The 17,787-nt window shown below is 27.0% G+C and overlaps 1 protein-coding gene across 2 annotated transcripts; it reads left to right on the top strand.

The window, feature by feature from the left end:
- Positions 1 to 1,006: 1,006 nt before the first annotated feature.
- Positions 1,007 to 16,995, top strand: LOC100201698 (DNA-binding protein Ets97D). Of its 2 annotated transcripts, none has more exons than XM_065788679.1 (5): positions 1,007 to 1,490; positions 6,725 to 6,928; positions 8,257 to 8,463; positions 8,754 to 8,816; positions 16,307 to 16,995. In XM_065788679.1, exons 1-5 carry the CDS (start codon positions 1,052 to 1,054, stop codon positions 16,654 to 16,656), a joined length of 1,263 nt encoding a protein of 420 aa, XP_065644751.1. In that variant the 5' UTR covers positions 1,007 to 1,051; the 3' UTR covers positions 16,657 to 16,995. The 2 variants fall into 2 exon arrangements, with proteins under 2 accessions (XP_065644751.1, XP_065644752.1); XM_065788680.1 differs by having other exon boundaries at positions 16,291 to 16,995.
- The last annotated feature ends 792 nt before the right edge of the window (positions 16,996 to 17,787 follow it).

Here is a 17,787-nt window from a genome sequence, read left to right as displayed (position 1 = left end):
AAATGTTTTACACGTGCTAGCATGCATGTTTGATGCGCAGAATTACACGTTCGGGTGTGCATTAAATTTAATGATTATATATTTTGGTTTGTAAAACCAAAATTTTTAAATACAAGTAGTGGTAAGAGTTGTTAAAGCTCTCTAAAACTTGTTTAAATGCTTACATGCATGTTGTACTGGTGTTTATTGCATACAAAAAAATTTCAGTTCCATATTTGAATTACTTGGCCCAAATAACCCTTATTTTGATCTTAAATATCTTTTTAACTTATGCTTATAAATTATCAATTAATAGTTTGGTATTTTTATTTTATTTTAACTCAATCCGTTTCATTGTAGGCCAGTGCTTAATGACAAATGCTTTTATCTGTAATAAAAATAGTGGCTCTTTTAATTAACAATTTCTTCTTTTTACGTCACTGCAACCTCTCTCATTTCCCTCTCAAAACTCCATATTGTATAATGTTCTTATTGGTTAGTAATTTTGAATTAAAAACTTTTCTGTACTAAAAGAAACATTTATTTGACAAATGAGTACATAAATAGTTTGTTTAATATATTTAATCTGGCTTTGGGTGCCATTATCTTATAAAAAGTAAAATAGTCAAGACAAATTTTTATTCACTAACAGTGATAAATATATATCTATTTAAATTATTTTTTTATATGTGAAATTGGTATTTGATTGCTTTACAATATTCATTTTACATACAATGCAAAATGCATGTTGTAAAGCATTCAAATGTGAAAAGTTTTGTGTATAAAAAAATAATTAAAAAATATATATATAATTATCACTGTTAGCGAATATAAATTTGTGGTGACTCTTTCATTTATAATCTTTTTTTTTACTTTTAATTAATAATTTTTTGTAACTTATTAGTTTTTAAAACTTAAACTATGTAACACAGTATAAGTTTCAGAAATTAATGTAAGTTATGATAACTTATACCTTTTTATAAACTATATGTTTATAAATAATGAATATAACAATGTTATTAAAAGTATTAATGTAATCTTTAGGTATCACAAACAACAAAACTGCTGGCAAATGCAATTTATTCATTCTTTAAATTATAGTTCACCAGATTTTTTTGGACTGCATAATGTCACGGGTGTATCAAATTTTTATTGTGTGCAAAATGTTCCCACATCACAAGGTTTAGTTGGTTTAAGTAAACCTGCAATTACTGAAAATTCAGAAAAAGTTCAAGTAATACCAATCATAGATTTTGCAACTGAAAATAAAGATAATAATAAATTTGAGTCTTTTTCAATTCAAAGATATTCTTCTGAACCTGCAATAGGCGGTAGTGACATTAAAACTGTGGAAAACTCTTCAATTAGCAGTCAAGTTAAAAGTCCATCAAAAGAACTTCAGAATAGATCTTCAATAAATGATAAAACTGACTATGTATTTAACTGTATTTCTTCAAACACTGATAGTTCAAATGCTCCAAATGATAGTTTTGTTCAAGGAAGTAACACAGGTTTATTATACAGATATTATTATATATTTTATACAATTTAATATGAGTTATTAGTTGTTTTAAGTTGGATTAATTAGGATTTTAAATTGAATTAATTTTTATTTAAAATGTTTGAATAATAAGTATAAATAACAACTGTTACCAAATATGAAAAAAATAAATACAAATAAACCTTGTTACCAACAGATATTATATATTACAGATTACCAACAGAAGTTATGTCTATTTCTTTAATAAATACGAAGAATATTGTGATAATAATAATAATAATTATTATTATTGTAATTAATATTTTTATTGTTGTTTTGTTTGTCTTTTTTATGGGTGGTTAAACTATCTAGGTGATAACTAGGTGGTGGCATGGTGTAAAACTATAGAGCAGTGCACTGGTGGTATATAAAATAAAAATATCAATTTGATTTACATGTTGATAAGTAGATGTGTTTTAGATAAATAATCATTGTGGTTGTTTGATCTCGGACTCAAAATAGTTTCTTAATATAAAAAGAAATGGTTCCTTTAGATATCTGTTCAAAATTCTGATTAGAATTTTTAAGTATTTGCAAAGATTTAACTGAGATTTTTCACTTTTAAATTTTTCAATTTTAAAACATGTAGAAGTTTCATTTTTGTAAATAAAAATAAATTCTTTCATTAAACATAATTGCTAAAAAAATAACAAAACCTTAAAATGAAAAAAAAAGCATCAAAACTTTTTTCCCACATTAGTAAAAAGAGTTCCTGTTTTTGAAATAAGTTTAAAGAAGGTTCATTCCTGTCAAATCAATCAAAAAAATTTTTTGGCATTATACCATCTCAGATTTTGATGATTTTCGGAATACAAGCTTATAATAATGAAAGAAAATTTCACTCCACATTTTAATGTCTGACTCCTTACGGTTTCAGAAATATTGTTACTCAGTTGGAATATGATTATTTTTTCAGCGCTATTTATTTTTTAAGCTAATTGCATAACACAATTAGCTTTAACTTATGAAATACTTGCTCAATAGTGTTGAAAATTTGCTCAAAAATGATACCTAAAACACTAAAAAACTAAATCTTCTCTATGAAAATTCAATTTTAAAATGGTGTAACACTTTTTAAAAGTTTTTCGATGCCTCGTACAAAAAGAAGTATATCTTGAGATACCTATAAGATATGGTTCTGAACGATTTTTCCTATGTTTCTATATATAACAAACTCGTTATTACAAAAAAACTGCAGGGGTTTTCTGTTTTGAATCTGATTTATTTGGATTAAAAAGTTTTTTTTTTAAATTAAAAAAAATTGTTATTTAATAATGAAAAAAAAAATTATATACATTTTTTTTTTGCATTTTTTTAAAAAAGATTTTAAAACTCAGGTACAGTTCTAATATATAAACTTGTTTGCATTTCACATTAAAGATCTTTACTTTATACAACCTTCATGTTTATTTTTTAAGCTAATTACATAACACAGTTAGCTTCACTTTACGCAGCCTTCATGTTTAAAGGATTTTCTATTTACGACATTATTTTAGGGAGAGGAACTAAAAAATGATGGCTAAAACACTAAAAAATTAAAGCTTCTATATGAAAATTTAATTTCAAAATAATGTAATACTTTTTGTAAGTTTTTTGATATCTTGTACAAAACATTTTTATCTTGAGATGCCTGAAAGATATGATTATGAAATTATTTCCTAATGTTCTATGTTTAACAAATGCCACAAAACAAAAAAACAGCAAAGGTAATCTTTTTTAGATTAGATTTATTTGCATTTAAAGTTTTATAATTTTAAACCCCAACACATTTTTTAATTTCTATAAAAAATCAACTATGTATGAATGTGAGAATGAACAGTAAGTTCTTGTAAATTATTTATTAGAGCATTAATGCTTAATACTCTAATAAATAAATCAGATTGGTCTGTTGTTTTCCATTGTTTGTAATCTATACAATAATCATTATCTTCATCAATACCTTCTTGAGAGTATAACTCGTTTTCAAGATGTCTTAATATAGAATCTTCTAGACAAATAGGGCAATGATGCATTAAAAAATTCTTGTTAGCTCTACTACAAACAAGCATATCAATAAGTTTGTGATAATCCTTTGATAATTCAACTGCACTAATCATTAACTTAATATTTTGATGAGAGGTTTGCATGTAGTATGCATACCAGATGCTCACTGTAATGCACCATTTTGGTTGATTTGAGCAAAAGTATAAAAAACAAGTCATATCAGGATAGCTGGTTTTAAACTTAGCATACAGTAAATACACATACATATAAATGAGATATTTCCTTTCCTTTTTTTTTTTTCAGGGAGCAGTTTGCTTGATATCTGCATAACATTAAATTCTTTTTCTATACATTTGTTTGATCAAGGTAGAACCAGTAGTAATTGAATTTTCTGATTCTATTTGAAAGTTAACATTTTTTCTTTAATTTTTCCTATTAGTGTATCCATATCATTTTTACATTTAACTTTCTTAGATCATTTATTGAAGAAATCTTCTTGGCTTAACTGATCAGGATCTTTATTTGAAGTCCTTGCAATACCTAACTTTACTGTTTTTTGAACATGTTATGATTTTTTTTTACCGAGAGCAACTCTTAAGTGACTATTCACAGCATGCGTTTTGAGGGGATTATGTTCATAACCCCCTCAAAACGACATATCGTTTCCCTAAGAATAACATCAATACCAATGTTTTTCAATTTCCCAGCAAGTTTTTTATTAATTTCCTTTCATCCTCCTAAAAACATGAGTGATAATTACTACTTCAGTAAGTATTATGCAAAAAAATCTAGTATATATAATTACAATAAAGTTTAAAAAAAGCTTTATGGTTAAGTAATAATACATTTTTTTCTTTTTTCATTGTGCGAATTAAATGGACACAGCATGTTATTCCGATTATGGAGTAATGTTTTAAATAAATATATTCATGGAAGCAAACCATAGCATTTTCATCACTTTCAATACCAAAACAACTAATTATTAAGTCTTTTTCTATATCATTGAGACTTGAAATTTTCTTGATATCATTAGATTTCACTTCATTTTTGATATTTTGATTTTCACATCATTTTTGATATCATTGGATGTTTGTTTGTGACAATTTTATTTATTAATTCAATTGAACATCTTTCTTTATCATTAATATTTTTATATTATTTTTTAGTTCTGTAATAAAAAATTTTAGAATAGTTATTTCGTAAAAATTCGTAAAAAGAAAATCCTTCATGAAACATTAAGATTGTATAAAGTGAAGATCTTTAATGTGAAATGCAAACAAGTTTATATATTAGAACTGTACCTGAGATTCTAAAGTCTTTTTAAAAAATGCAAAAAAAAATGTATATAATTTTTTTTTCATTATTAAATAACAATTTTTATTAATTTTTTAATAAAACTTTCAATGCAAATAAATCAGATTCAAAAAAGAAAACCCTTACAGTTTTTTTGTAATAAGAAGTTAGTAGTACATAGAACCATAGGGAAAATGTTCAGAATTGTATCTTTTAGGCATCTTAAAATATACTTCTTTTTATACGGGGCATCACCAAAAAGTTGTATAGCATTGTAAAGCAAAGTCAGCATTGCTGAATGTGTGTGTATATAAATATATATATATATATATATATATATATATATATATATATATATATATATATATATATATATATATTTAAATAATATGTTTTGTATTTGCAAATAAAATACAAAAAAAACTTTTGAACGTATAAGAGTGCTCAATAATAAGTAAATAACTAAGATTTATTTATATTATTAATATATATTATGCAATATAGCAGCAAACAAAGCAAGCAAGCAGCAGATAATATGCTTGGAAATCTTAAATATATGTTTGTATCAAGAGACACTTACATTAAAAAAAAAATTTATACTGCATATATTAGATCACATCTGGAGTTTGTCATACAAGCTTGCAACCCTTACTTTATTGGTGGCTTGAAAAAATTCTAAAAGTACAACACAACGCAACAAAAGTTCATCAAGTTTTAACAAATAAAGACTACAAAACTTAAATTTTAAAAAATAAAGACTACAAAATGAAAAATTATGAATTTAACTAGTTTTGAAGACATAGGGAAATAAGACAATCTAATAAAACTAGCGCCCAATGCTGAACAATAAATTTGATTTCATTGCATGATTATCAGGAACTGCAAACATAAATTTTTTAACAAACATAAAGTCAATGACTATTTCAGAACGTTACAGTCATTAAAGCTTAAAAGTTTAAATGATAAATTTTGAAGTCAGACTTGTGACATTGTAATTAGTATATTCAAATTTTTACAGTTAAGTAAAGATTAAATATTTTTGAAATATTTTGATATTGTTTTTAATACATTTTTCTCACAGAATTTTGTTTTTAAACAAACTAGTTATTACTGTCAAATGATCAAAGATGTAAATGGCGTGAAAATTTATAATGTTTTCAGAAAGTTTGCCCTTTTTTTAATTCTAGTTCACTCGCAACAGATATTTTCAATTAAACCATTTCCTTTGACAGTATACATTAGGCCTGGTATAGACTGAACTAAACTCTGTATTAACTTAATATCAACTTTATTAAGGCAATGCTTAACCTTAGAATGTAATTTTATAAGATTTTCTGCTTGCCAATTGTTCTTGTAGACAAGACTTATATTATTTTTATGACCTAAGTTACGACTCTTTAAATTTAGTCCCATTTTTTAGTTGATGCCCATTATGATAATAATTGATAACTATGGAACTATGGAATCTGCATATCCTATAAAAAAATATAGTTTTAATGAACATAAGAGTTATAAAACTTGCTGTTTTAATGAAGTTAATAATAATGTGAATAAATAATGTTTGGGTATACATAAGGTATAAATATTTATGGTGTATACATTTGGTATACATATGTTTACAAATCCATTGCCTAAAGGTGTACTAAGATACATGATCACTTTAAAGAGAACTAAGTAAACTGCCGGTGTAATAGGGTTTAATCTTGAAATCTCTTCCTTTAACCACTTTATGAATTAAATTTACCATGGATACATAGTGTTATGGTTATAATTGAACACATGTTTAGATAATTACATATATGTTTACATGGTGCTATGTGATGCACTATGATTGTTTCATTTTATATTATATATAAATTACATTTTTATTTAAATTTGTGTTATCATTTATTAATTTATCATTAAATTTTTTTGACTTTTAAATATCAGAGTTTCAAACAAGTTATGGAGCAAAAGTAACAGACCAAAATACCAAAAAACGTCATTTACAAAATGACAGCTCAGAGTTGGGAAAAAAAGAAGAAATGTTGCCTACAAAAAAAGTTGCTTTACGAGAAAACACAACTTCTACTGCTCCGTTATTATTGATGCAGAAACTACTACGTGGGGAATCAGATTTGAAACTACCAATAGGTATTCTTAGCAGTTTTATTAAGACAAATATGTTAAGATGTCACCTTAGCTGATTCAACTAGGTGTATTTTTTATTAGAATTTACAAATTTGTCTATATGTCAACTGGATGTATATTTTAACAATTGTATTGTGTTACTTATTGTACAATTCTAATAGTAATAATTCCATGGTTTAAATTCCCGATTATTACTATTCTAATAGTAATAATTCCATGGTTTAAATTCCCGATTATTACTATTAGAAATGTACAATAAGTAACACAATATAATTCTTAAATACAGAATTAAACAAGTTGCATCAGAAAAATGTCTGTTTGATATTTTTCTGATGCAACTTGTTTAACTTTTCACTCATGTTTCTTGTTTTCATAAATATTTCAAACACTTTCTGATGTGACACTTCCTCTGTGTAATCGAGGAACTGTGTTGTGACTTCCACTACTCTATTTTTGCTATATTACTTAGTTATGGTAGTCAAAATAAAAAATTAATGTTTATTTATTTGAGTTACAAAAAACACATAAAATAAATATATTATAAGAACAATTCACTAAAGCTAGCTTTTCTCCATAGTTTTTGTGTCCTTTTATAGTTGATACATGTTTTTTTTTAAATTTGTGATGAACAGGTTTATCATACTGTTTTGCATAATTACTCAAACTAATATTATTGTAGGAAGAGTGTGACACATTAAAAAAAATTTTTTTTTACAAAACTGTTAAGTTGTTGTCAAAAATATCTTTTATATACTGTAGATGAATAAAAAATGATTTTTTTGAAGTCTTTTAACAGATATTTCCGTACCCAGTTCCAAACTTTTTTCATTAATGAAGGTTTATGCAAATAATTAGTTATCTGCAAAATATAGATTTTTGCAGTTAAGGTAACATTCCTATCCAAAACTTCTAGCTATTAGTATTGTTTTTATCCCAAACTACACTAGGGTACCCTCTCATTGGTTTTAATATCTTCAAGCAGTTTTGAAAAGTTTATTCACAACTCTCATTATAATGCACAGGTATGACTCTTTTATTTGGACATATAGCAGTGAAGGGTTTCATCTAATATGACATATTTACCTAAAATACATTTCTAATTATTTCAAATTCATTTTGTTTAAAAAGTTTATTAACAGTTTATTAACTTTTGAATCAAAATTTTGAACCAATCAAAGCCTGTTATGATCTCAAAATTATGTTTATTCCATCAATCAAAAGCATTCAGTTTTTGTTTTTTTTAATGATTTTGCTTTTTTTTTTAAATAAATGATCATCTATTGTTGATCAGCTAGATTTCTAGCTCTGTATAATAATAATAATTCTTTTAGATCCCAAGTCTTGGAACGTTAATGATGTACGAAAATACTTTGAATGGTTAGTAAGTGTTTTGGGGACAGAAAGGCCACTTATTGACTACCCTCAGTTTGTATTTGATGGGAAACTTCTTTTTAAAATGCGAAAAAGAAACTTGCAACCATTGTTTCCTGAATCAGCTGTTGATCTCATATGGATGCACATTGAAGCATTAAAGTTTGGTTAGTTTTTTTGTTTTTGTTTTTTCTAATAATATTGCATAGTTTTATCATTTTTATCATTAGTAAATTTTTGTTTTTTTACTATTATTATCCAGGAATCTTAAAAGATAAATAGTAGATAAAATAGATAAGAGAATTGTATGCACAGTTTTGATTTATATATTTCATTTGTATTTTATTATAAATGTTTTTATTTTATTATATATAAATATTTATATTTTATTATTATTATATTAATAACAATTAATAAATTTTTTAAAAGATGTTGAATAAGTATTTTTTATATATAGCAAGTGTAACAAGTATGAAAGGTTTGTCTTCGGCTGGGAGATTAAATGATCATTCTATAACAAGTTAGTATCTTTAATGTTTAACTTTTAATAATTTATAACTATACACAACATTCAATGTGACATCAGTGGTGTTTGTTGTGTTTCAATTCTGAGTTTAAACAAATTATTTGATGCAGGATCAACATTAAAGTGTAGTTTTAATGCAGTCTTTGTATGGTGTCGTTTATTGTTAATGTATGGATAATTTGCATTGTAGTGTAAATGTTGATGTTATATCAGCTAAATAATTTTCTATGGAGGGACTACTCTATTTGTGAAATAAATTGTATCAAAATTAGTGGGAGGGGAAACTTTAGAAGTTTCTAAAAGTCAGATGAAACTTAAGAAGTTTCTAGATAGATCCCAACCTCACTAGCAGGTCTGAGAAAAGCTATAGCGAGTGGGTGGTATCATAAAACAATTACCTGTTCTAAAAATTTAAGGATCTTATATAAAGAATTAAAACATGTTTTATGCTGTGAATTTATTCTTTTATGTTCATGTATATTCTTTTTTGAATTCAAATGTTTTCTAGTAATATAATTTTCATTCAACAATATCTACTAGATTAATTGATATTTTGATATATACCTCAATCAATAATTGATAAATTGATAGATTCATCTATTAGGCTGGTGTAGATGTATTTATAATACATTGTTTCCAGTTTAGAATGTTGAATGCTGGATCTTCTTGACTCAATTTCATGGGTTTTACTTGTGTCTCTGTTTTTTTGACTAGACAACTCATTCTATTATTTCCTATAGAGGGTACAGCTCTAAAATTCAGTTTTGTGGTTCTGAGGCTGGCTGGTAGTCAGGTTTCCAAAACTCTGTGGTAGCTCTCAAAGAGGCTGATTCCATCAACAGCTGTAAAATATCAGAGTACTAACAGTATCATGTTGCACATGGATGGTGTTCCTGTTCATACTTTTGGTTTGCATTGTCGAGGCAACATTTGGAGTCCTTTGTTATGGCTTAGGGTTTATTAATAGTAATGAGGCAATTACTTGGGCTATTAGATAGTGTACTGAGTAATATCTGTGCTTTGAGTCAAGTTCTTTAACCAATTTAAAAAATGTCTAAAAAATCAAAAACTATGAAACACAAAAAAAACCATTGAATTTACCGAGCTCTCTAAATCTATCATTCACTAATATTTGTTTTCTTCGAAGTAACTTTTCTTTTGTTGAGTCTTATCTCTTGCAAAGTTCATCAGACCTACTTGCTCTTTGTGAGACTAATTTGAGTTAGCTGTCTTATCTTGTGATCTTAGTTTTAATGGTTATCTTCCTTTAATTCGTAAAGACTCCAATAATCATATGCTTGGCCTGGGCATTTACATTCATAAGAATTCACCCTTTTGTCGGGAGACTAGGTTTAAATCCACAGACTATTCTTTTATTTGCTTTTGTTTAACACCACTTCACTCTATTGCCTTTCTCTTTGTTCTATATCACTCTTCTTCATCTATCATCAAGACTGCACTATTTTTGATGTTATTTCTGATCAAATTAACCAAGCCCTCACTCTTTATCCATCAGCCAATGTCGATGTTATTGGTGACTTTAATGCTCATCACACTGAGTGGCTTGGCTCTAGTGTCAGAGACTCTCTAGGCGTTAATACCCACAACTATTGCCTTTCTCAATCTCTAACACAAATAGTCATCTTTCCAACTCGCTTTCCAGACAATCCAAATCATTTACCTTCTATATTCGACTTAGGTCTTATTTCTGATCCTAGTCAGTGCTCAGTTTCTCCACACTCACTCTTAGGTGCTTCTGATCACTGTTTGATCTCTCTAAAGCTATCATCTCATTCTTCTTCATCATTAGAATTCCCCTATCATCAAACCTCTTACAACTTGCGGTCTTAAAAATGCGGTAGTGGTGTAGTGGTAGAGCGCTCGCTTCATGAGCGAGAGGTTCGGAGTTCGATCCCCACCACGTCCCTGGTAGTACCGCACTCAACTTGTTTCTCGGCGCAGCGGCCTTGTTCGTCAAGGTTCGTGTTTCGGAGTTATAGAGTTGAGAGAGGGTTATAACCACATTTAAGTAGCCTCCTCATCTGTAGTGGCCTTGGGGAGGTGAAATAACAAAAAAAAAAAAAAAAAAAAAAAAAAACTTCCTAAAAGCTGACTGAGACTCTTTCTGTGATTTTCGTGTTAGACAAACAGGTTAATCCATTGCCTGACCTTCGTATCACTCCAGCTTCTGTATCTAAAGTGATTTCCTGCTTAGACTCTTCTTCAACTTGTGGTCCAGACAATATACCTGTTATAGTCTTGCAGAAGTGTTTCTATATTTTCAAAACTATTTAACAAGTGTTTATCAGAGTCTTGTTTTCCAGCCTGCTGGAAAGCAGCATCTGTTATTCCTATTTTCATAAGTCTTCTTCATAAGCTCTCTTCTTATGGTGTATCAGGTCACATCTTTAAGATTATTGAATCCTTTCCTAATAATTGTTAGGAAGTGAATGGGGTCCTGGCTAATAATGAGACTCTTTGCAAACCCATCCCCTACCCTGGCAAAATTATAAGATTTAGCAGTGGTTGATAGCCGGAGCAAGAAAAAAATTTATAATAATTTTTATGTTATAGTTTTATACTTATATTTACTATTTATTAAAATTTGGCTTACATGCAAAAAAAAATATGACTTACATTAATTTATATATTTTTAAACTCTAATTTACTTACAGCAAAGTTGCAAGCAACCACTATTAAGTTATGAGTTATTTCAAAGTTACTTTTTGTGACCTAAGTGCTCTAATAACTCTTATTCGCCTAATTTTTTTCCTTAAACATCAGTTCTTTGGATTTTGCTTCCTTCATCTTGTTTTTCATAATTTGCAATCTTTTAAGTCATCTGTTAATTGCTATTTTGCTCTATAAACTTCATCTTTTCTCTTCCAGTTACTTCCAACTTTAATAGTGGTTGGTTGCAGTCTTGTTGTAAGTGAATGTGTTGAAAAAAAAAGGCTTTTCTCAGAGTGAGTTGAGTTGTCTAGTTGCTGGTAGTACAAATAATTTTTAAAACTTTTATACTAAAAATTTGAAAGTTAAATGGTTAAAGAAAGTATAAAATAACTAAATCAATATTGAATGAGCAAAATGAACAAGCAAATTTTTAAACTTTTGATACAATCAACTATATCATTATATCAAATATTTAATGTATTGATATTATAGATTATAATAATTAATTAAAATTGGTTGCAGCTTTGTTGGAAGTAAAGATATTAAAAAAAAAAAAGATTACATAATACATGGTTGTTGATAATCATTTGCACTTTTTTCCTTACATCATTGATTTCGTTGTTTTATTTGTCGTTTTTAAGCATTGGTTTTTTCGTTACAATCATTACAGTTACAACCATCAAGACAGAAAAGACATAAAATTGCTTGTAAAACTTCAAGTAAAAACTATGAAACTCAACATATAATAACATCAATATGTGCTAAATAAACACACCAAATGACTTTCTTTTTTTATGATGCCGTTGGCTGCATTAAGTCTGACAAAGTTGTTTCTACGTAGAATTTTAAAATGCTTTTAAAATGTCTTTTAGGCTAACTATTCACTTTCTTGATTTTAAAAATCCTAAAAATTTTTTATGATGAAAGAAAAGGCATAAAAAGTCAATATGGCTGGCACTCTATTTTGACTTATATTTATTTGCTGCCTATTTATTCAACATCAATATGCTTCGTAATTTGTGTGTTGAACATACTAAGAAACTTTTATGCTTACTTATTTTTTTTATATCACGAAACATTATACACATAAGAAACAGTTTTATTAAACTTAGTTCAAAATTTAAAACAATTTTATGAAGCTTAAATTTGGAAGCATCTACTAGCAGGGATGTTGTGAAGTTTGATCACTTTTTTCTTAAACTACTGCATCATTTTTTATACATAAGGTAAAAATTAAGTAATCTTAAGTTAATAATCTTGTGGCAGTGTATGTATTTTTTTATGTGTTATTTTGCTATTGTCTTGAATGTTTAGTCCATTTATTTATTTGGTAGAAAACTGACCTTAGCTGCCTGTGTACTTAAACAAAACATACTCCTTATGTATGTAAGCAAAAACATACCTCTTTCTTAAGTTGTAAGGCAAAATCATACTAGTTTGTTTTTCTAGTAAAAATATTGACTATATAAAATTAAAAAAACTTTAAGGAAACTAAACAAATAATCTTAAAAAATTTGAATAAGAAATTTTAAAAAAAGTAGCTTTAAATGAGGAAAAGCAATATTACTTAAATATGTAGATAAAACTAAATAAAATAAATGATGTGATAATATGAATTAGCTATTTTATTAAACTTATAAATTAAAGAAATTTTTAAATTTATATATGTGTATATTTTATTATATGTATGTGACAAAATTGTCACCATGTTTGAACAAAGAAAGGTTGTTTTTTTTAATAGAAAAGCTGCAAAGAAAAATGAAATTTTAGTTTTATTTTAGGGTTATTCCATAATTAAAACCACTTTATTCCACAATCTAAACCACTTTATTCTATAATTAAAACCATTATATTCCATAATTAAAATCACTTTATTCCATAATTAAAACCATTTTATTACAAGATTATAAATACTTTATTTAATAAAATAAATAAATTATGAAATATTATAAAAAACGTTTTCCACAAATTTTTTCAAGCTCAATATTTTTTTTTTAATGAAAGAATTTCTAGACAACGCCAACAAATATTGGCTAAGATGCTTGCAGAAAATAGCAAAACTACCTGATCAGGTGTCTAGTAGATAGCAAACGCGCTCTTTTATCGTGTTTTTTGTTTTTGCCAATGGTTTCATTCTCTTATAAATTGTTTGTATTTCATCAAAAACATCCTCTATGGGATTCAATTGGGGAGAACAATTGGGGAGAATAGGCAGGTAAAAACTTGAACATAATCCGATTTTCATTTAATAATCTTGACACATCTCTGCTGTGATGAAATTTACAATTATCCATGATAAGAACGTGATTTGGATTGCTTCTGAAATATGGAATAAGATTTTGTGTAATAAAATTTTTAAATCTTTCTGAATTGTAAGCACCAACTCATAAGAAACTATTCCATTAATATTAATAGCCATCAAGCTAAAATTTACACCTTTGCTGGCTGAGACAGTAACATATGCTTTTTGATTTACTAATGAATATCCATAATTAGTAGTGGTGTGCAGGTTAAAACCTGTTTCATCTAAAAATACTAATTGGTCATAATTATAGTTTGCTAATTCTCTTGCAAATAATTGCCTGGCGTCTAAAATTCTCGGAGAATTTCTTTCAATTGGTACTTTAGTTAGCCTCTTTCTAGTATATCCCTTTTTTTTTTAAATTTTACTTACATAACTTTGTGAGCAATTGATTCCAATATTATTTAAATTTTCTACAATTTCTTGCTGAACATAACTACTGTCATTATTTAAATATGTGGCTATTTCATTTTTTATTATACTGTTATCCTTAAATTTTGACACTCTTTTGGCACCTAATATTTCTTTATCTGTTAAGCCATCATTAATTTTTTTAATTAATTTACATACACAGCTGTAGGATAAGTTGGTTAATTCTTGAATTTCTTTATTAGATTTTTCAAGATCTAAATATCTTTTAACATTTTTAATCGTTTCGTTAGTAATTTCAATTCGGGTCTTTCTTTCTTGTGTCATACTTAAGCAATTTTGGAATTATGGAATAAAGTGGTTTTAGTTATGAAATAAAGTGATTTTAATTATGGAATAAAGTGATTTTAGTTATGGAATAAAGTGGTTTTAATTACGGAATAACCCTGTAATTAGATTTAAGACTTGGCTAACTGAAAATATTGCTTTTTACAAAAGTTAGAAGATTTTGAATTTTTTTTTAAGGAGTATGTTTTTTATGTGATAAGCTAATAGTGACAATTTTGTCGCAAATGAAAACAAATAACAAATTGTAGTAAATTAATATCAAGTAAATACTGCCTTAGATTTAATTACAGTCTGAATTCTTTCAGGAAAACAAGCAACCAATTTTTGGCATTCCTCTGGTGTAATTGAGTACCAAACCTTTTTTTACACAAGTCCAAAGTTCATTCTTATTCTAAGGTGGAGGGAGATAGTTGTAGACCCATTATTTAACTATTGCCCTTGATATTTTGGAGTGGTTTAAGATTAGGGCTGACCAGTTAACAACTTTCGATTTCTTCTTGTGAGTAAATTTAATGGTCTTATCAGTCTTATGCATAGATTTGTTGTCTTGCATGAACATCATTTTGTATACAGTTCTGCCCCATTTTCAAAGTGACTTAAAATGTCTGACCTTAAGGATGTTGCTATAGTCATCAGCGTTCATTTTTCAATTAATTTCCCTAATTCACTAACTCCACCAACTCAGAAACATCCCCAAAACATGAGTTTTCCTCTTCCATATTTAACAGTTGATGTAACATCTGGAGCACTTAATAGGCTTAGGTTTTCTCCAAGTATATCTTATACCAACTGATCCAAACATGTTAATTTTACTTTCATCTGTCTAAGTCCAGTCATAAAAGTCATCAATAGTCTTGTTTGCATGAAGTTAAACATAATTTATATGAGCTTGATGGTAATGAAAAACCAACGATAGCTTCTTGATCTTTTTTATAGATTGAAAACCAATTCTTTTGAGCTCTCGATTGACTGTCTGAACTGAAGCATGAGTTACATAGCTGTTATTTGTTAAATTTGTAACATCCTTTGCAGTTTTAGACTCTCCAAAAGCAGTTAGACAAGCGATTATTCTTTTGGTAAAAAATACAATAATGGAACATGATTGTACATGTTTTGAACAACTTATGACCACACATGCAATTCAAATAATTTGCAGTGATTTTTAATAAAATTTTAATTAAAATCTAATATTTTTAAATATAAAATTAAATTAAAATCTAATATTTTTAAATATAAAATTAAATTAAAATCTTAAAAAAAATATAAGATTTACTTAAAATCTTATATTTTTTTGTAAATAAATTATTTGTTTTATTTATTATTTATCTAAAAAAAAGTTACAGTTCCTTTAATTTTTTTTTATTGATAATACATTATTTATTAAAAACCCATTTGTCCAGCTTGGCAGATTCAGCCTTAAATTACAAAGTAAATTAAGGCTACAAAGTTAAAAATACAAAGAACTTTGTTCTGAGTATTATAAACCTTTCTTAATTAAAACTATCATTTTCTCAAATATATTTTACGACTTCTTAATTACAACTTTCATGTTCTCAATTACATTTAGAAAAGGTGTAGTTATTAAAACAATCAAAAAGTAAAAGTTTTTTTTTACTGTTATTATAAGGGGTGGGTTTTATTTTTTTCAATCTATTTGGATTGTTGGGTCTCTTTAGATTTCCTCTTGAAAGTTTTTTTTCTGAAACTCATCAACTTGATGATTCTGTTTTATGATAAAATTGATTTGTACACTTATTTCTTATTGATATGTTCAAGGTTTTTTTGAATTTAGCATCATCAGGAGGAAGTGGTGGTGGACAAATCCAGCTGTGGCAGTTCCTTCTAGAACTACTAACTGAGTTAAACGTTAGTCACATTATTTGCTGGGAGGGAGATGATGGATCCTTTAAGCTAGTTGACCCAGAGCGTGTTGCACAACTTTGGGGAGAAAGAAAAAAAAAACCAAACATGAATTATGAAAAATTAAGTCGAGCGTTACGTTACTATTATGACGGAGATTTGATTCATAAGGTAAATGGTAAGAGATTTGTCTATAAATTTGTGTGTGACTTAAAGATGCTAATAGGCTATACTCCGAGTGAATTGAGTCGACTAGTCGCTGGTGGTACAAATATTTTTTAAAACTTTTATATAAATATATAAAATTGTATAAATTTGAAAGTTAAATGATTAAAGAAGATATAAAATTACTGAATCAATATTGAATGAGCAAAATGAATGAGCAAATTTTTAAACTTTTGATATCCCATGGCAAAGTATTTTATTACTATATAATAGAGTTTGTTTTTTAATAATGATGATATTAAGGAATAAAATATTTGATAAGTTTTTGAATTGTAAATGAGAAATTTTTTTTGTACATATATTTTAATCTATTTTTTATTTAAATGAATCGTTTTTGTTACAAAAATAAATCGTAAAAATGTATATTTTGAGAAAATAAACTTTTAGATTTTTGAATTTTTATTCATTTTAAAGAACTTTTATTTAAGTAAAAAAAGTGAAGGGATTAGATGAAAAGAGAAGGGGTTATAAAAAAAGTGAAGGGATTAGATGAAAAGAGAAGGGGTTATAAAAAAAGTGAAGGGATTAGATGAAAAGAGAAGGGGTTATAAAAAAAGTGAAGGGATTAGATGAAAAGAGAAGGGGTTATAAAAAAAGGAGGTTATGAAAAGTAAAATAAAATTTCAATTTTCTATTTCAAAGTCTGTTTAGCAAAGTGGTTATTTAAAACTAACAATCAACTATATCATATAAAGTTTTTAATATATTGATATTATAAATTATAACGATTAATTAAAATTTAAAATTAATTGGAAAGGGCTTCCGTGCAAAAGTTTAGAAAAAAACTGAATTTTTATAAAAGTTTATTTCAAAAATTATTTAAATATCAATTTTTAGTAGTTTTAATAAAGTAGGGTAGTTTTAATAAAACAGTTTGCCGCGTTGGTTTGACAAGGTTCTAACTGACATTTTTGCCAAAGTTCTATATAATAATATCTAATTGAAAAAGTAGCAGGAGAGACTGCAGTTAAAGTTAACCCTAACCGGTTATTTAGAAAAATAACTGGTTAGGGTTAGCAACCTAAGTTACTTGGTCTGACTGCTCCGTCCCTCAAAATTGGAACAGTCTAAAATCAAATGCTATCTTACATTTTTTAAGCAACAGTCCTGACAAAGATTGACATCTGTTTTTTTATAGGTGAAGAACCACTGGTTTGTAATCTCGGTCCTGGACATGCATAAAATGAA

The sequence above is a fragment of the Hydra vulgaris genome, chromosome 01, assembly GCF_038396675.1.
Source record: "Hydra vulgaris chromosome 01, alternate assembly HydraT2T_AEP".
NCBI classification, from domain to species: domain Eukaryota; kingdom Metazoa; phylum Cnidaria; class Hydrozoa; order Anthoathecata; family Hydridae; genus Hydra; species Hydra vulgaris.
The sequence above is the reverse complement of the archived record's forward strand: the minus strand, read 5'-3'. Positions and strand labels throughout refer to the sequence as shown.

Bases quoted from the DNA above. Each gene is read 5' to 3' on its own strand.
- LOC100201698 (XM_065788679.1), top strand. From the start codon at position 1,052: ATGCAATTTATTCATTCTTTAAATTATAGTTCACCAGATTTTTTTGGA. The intron at 1,491-6,724 runs GTTTATTATACA...TTTAAATATCAG, and splicing joins TGTTCAAGGAAGTAACACAG to AGTTTCAAACAAGTTATGGA. The intron at 8,817-16,306 runs GTTAGTATCTTT...TTTTGAATTTAG, and splicing joins AAATGATCATTCTATAACAA to CATCATCAGGAGGAAGTGGT.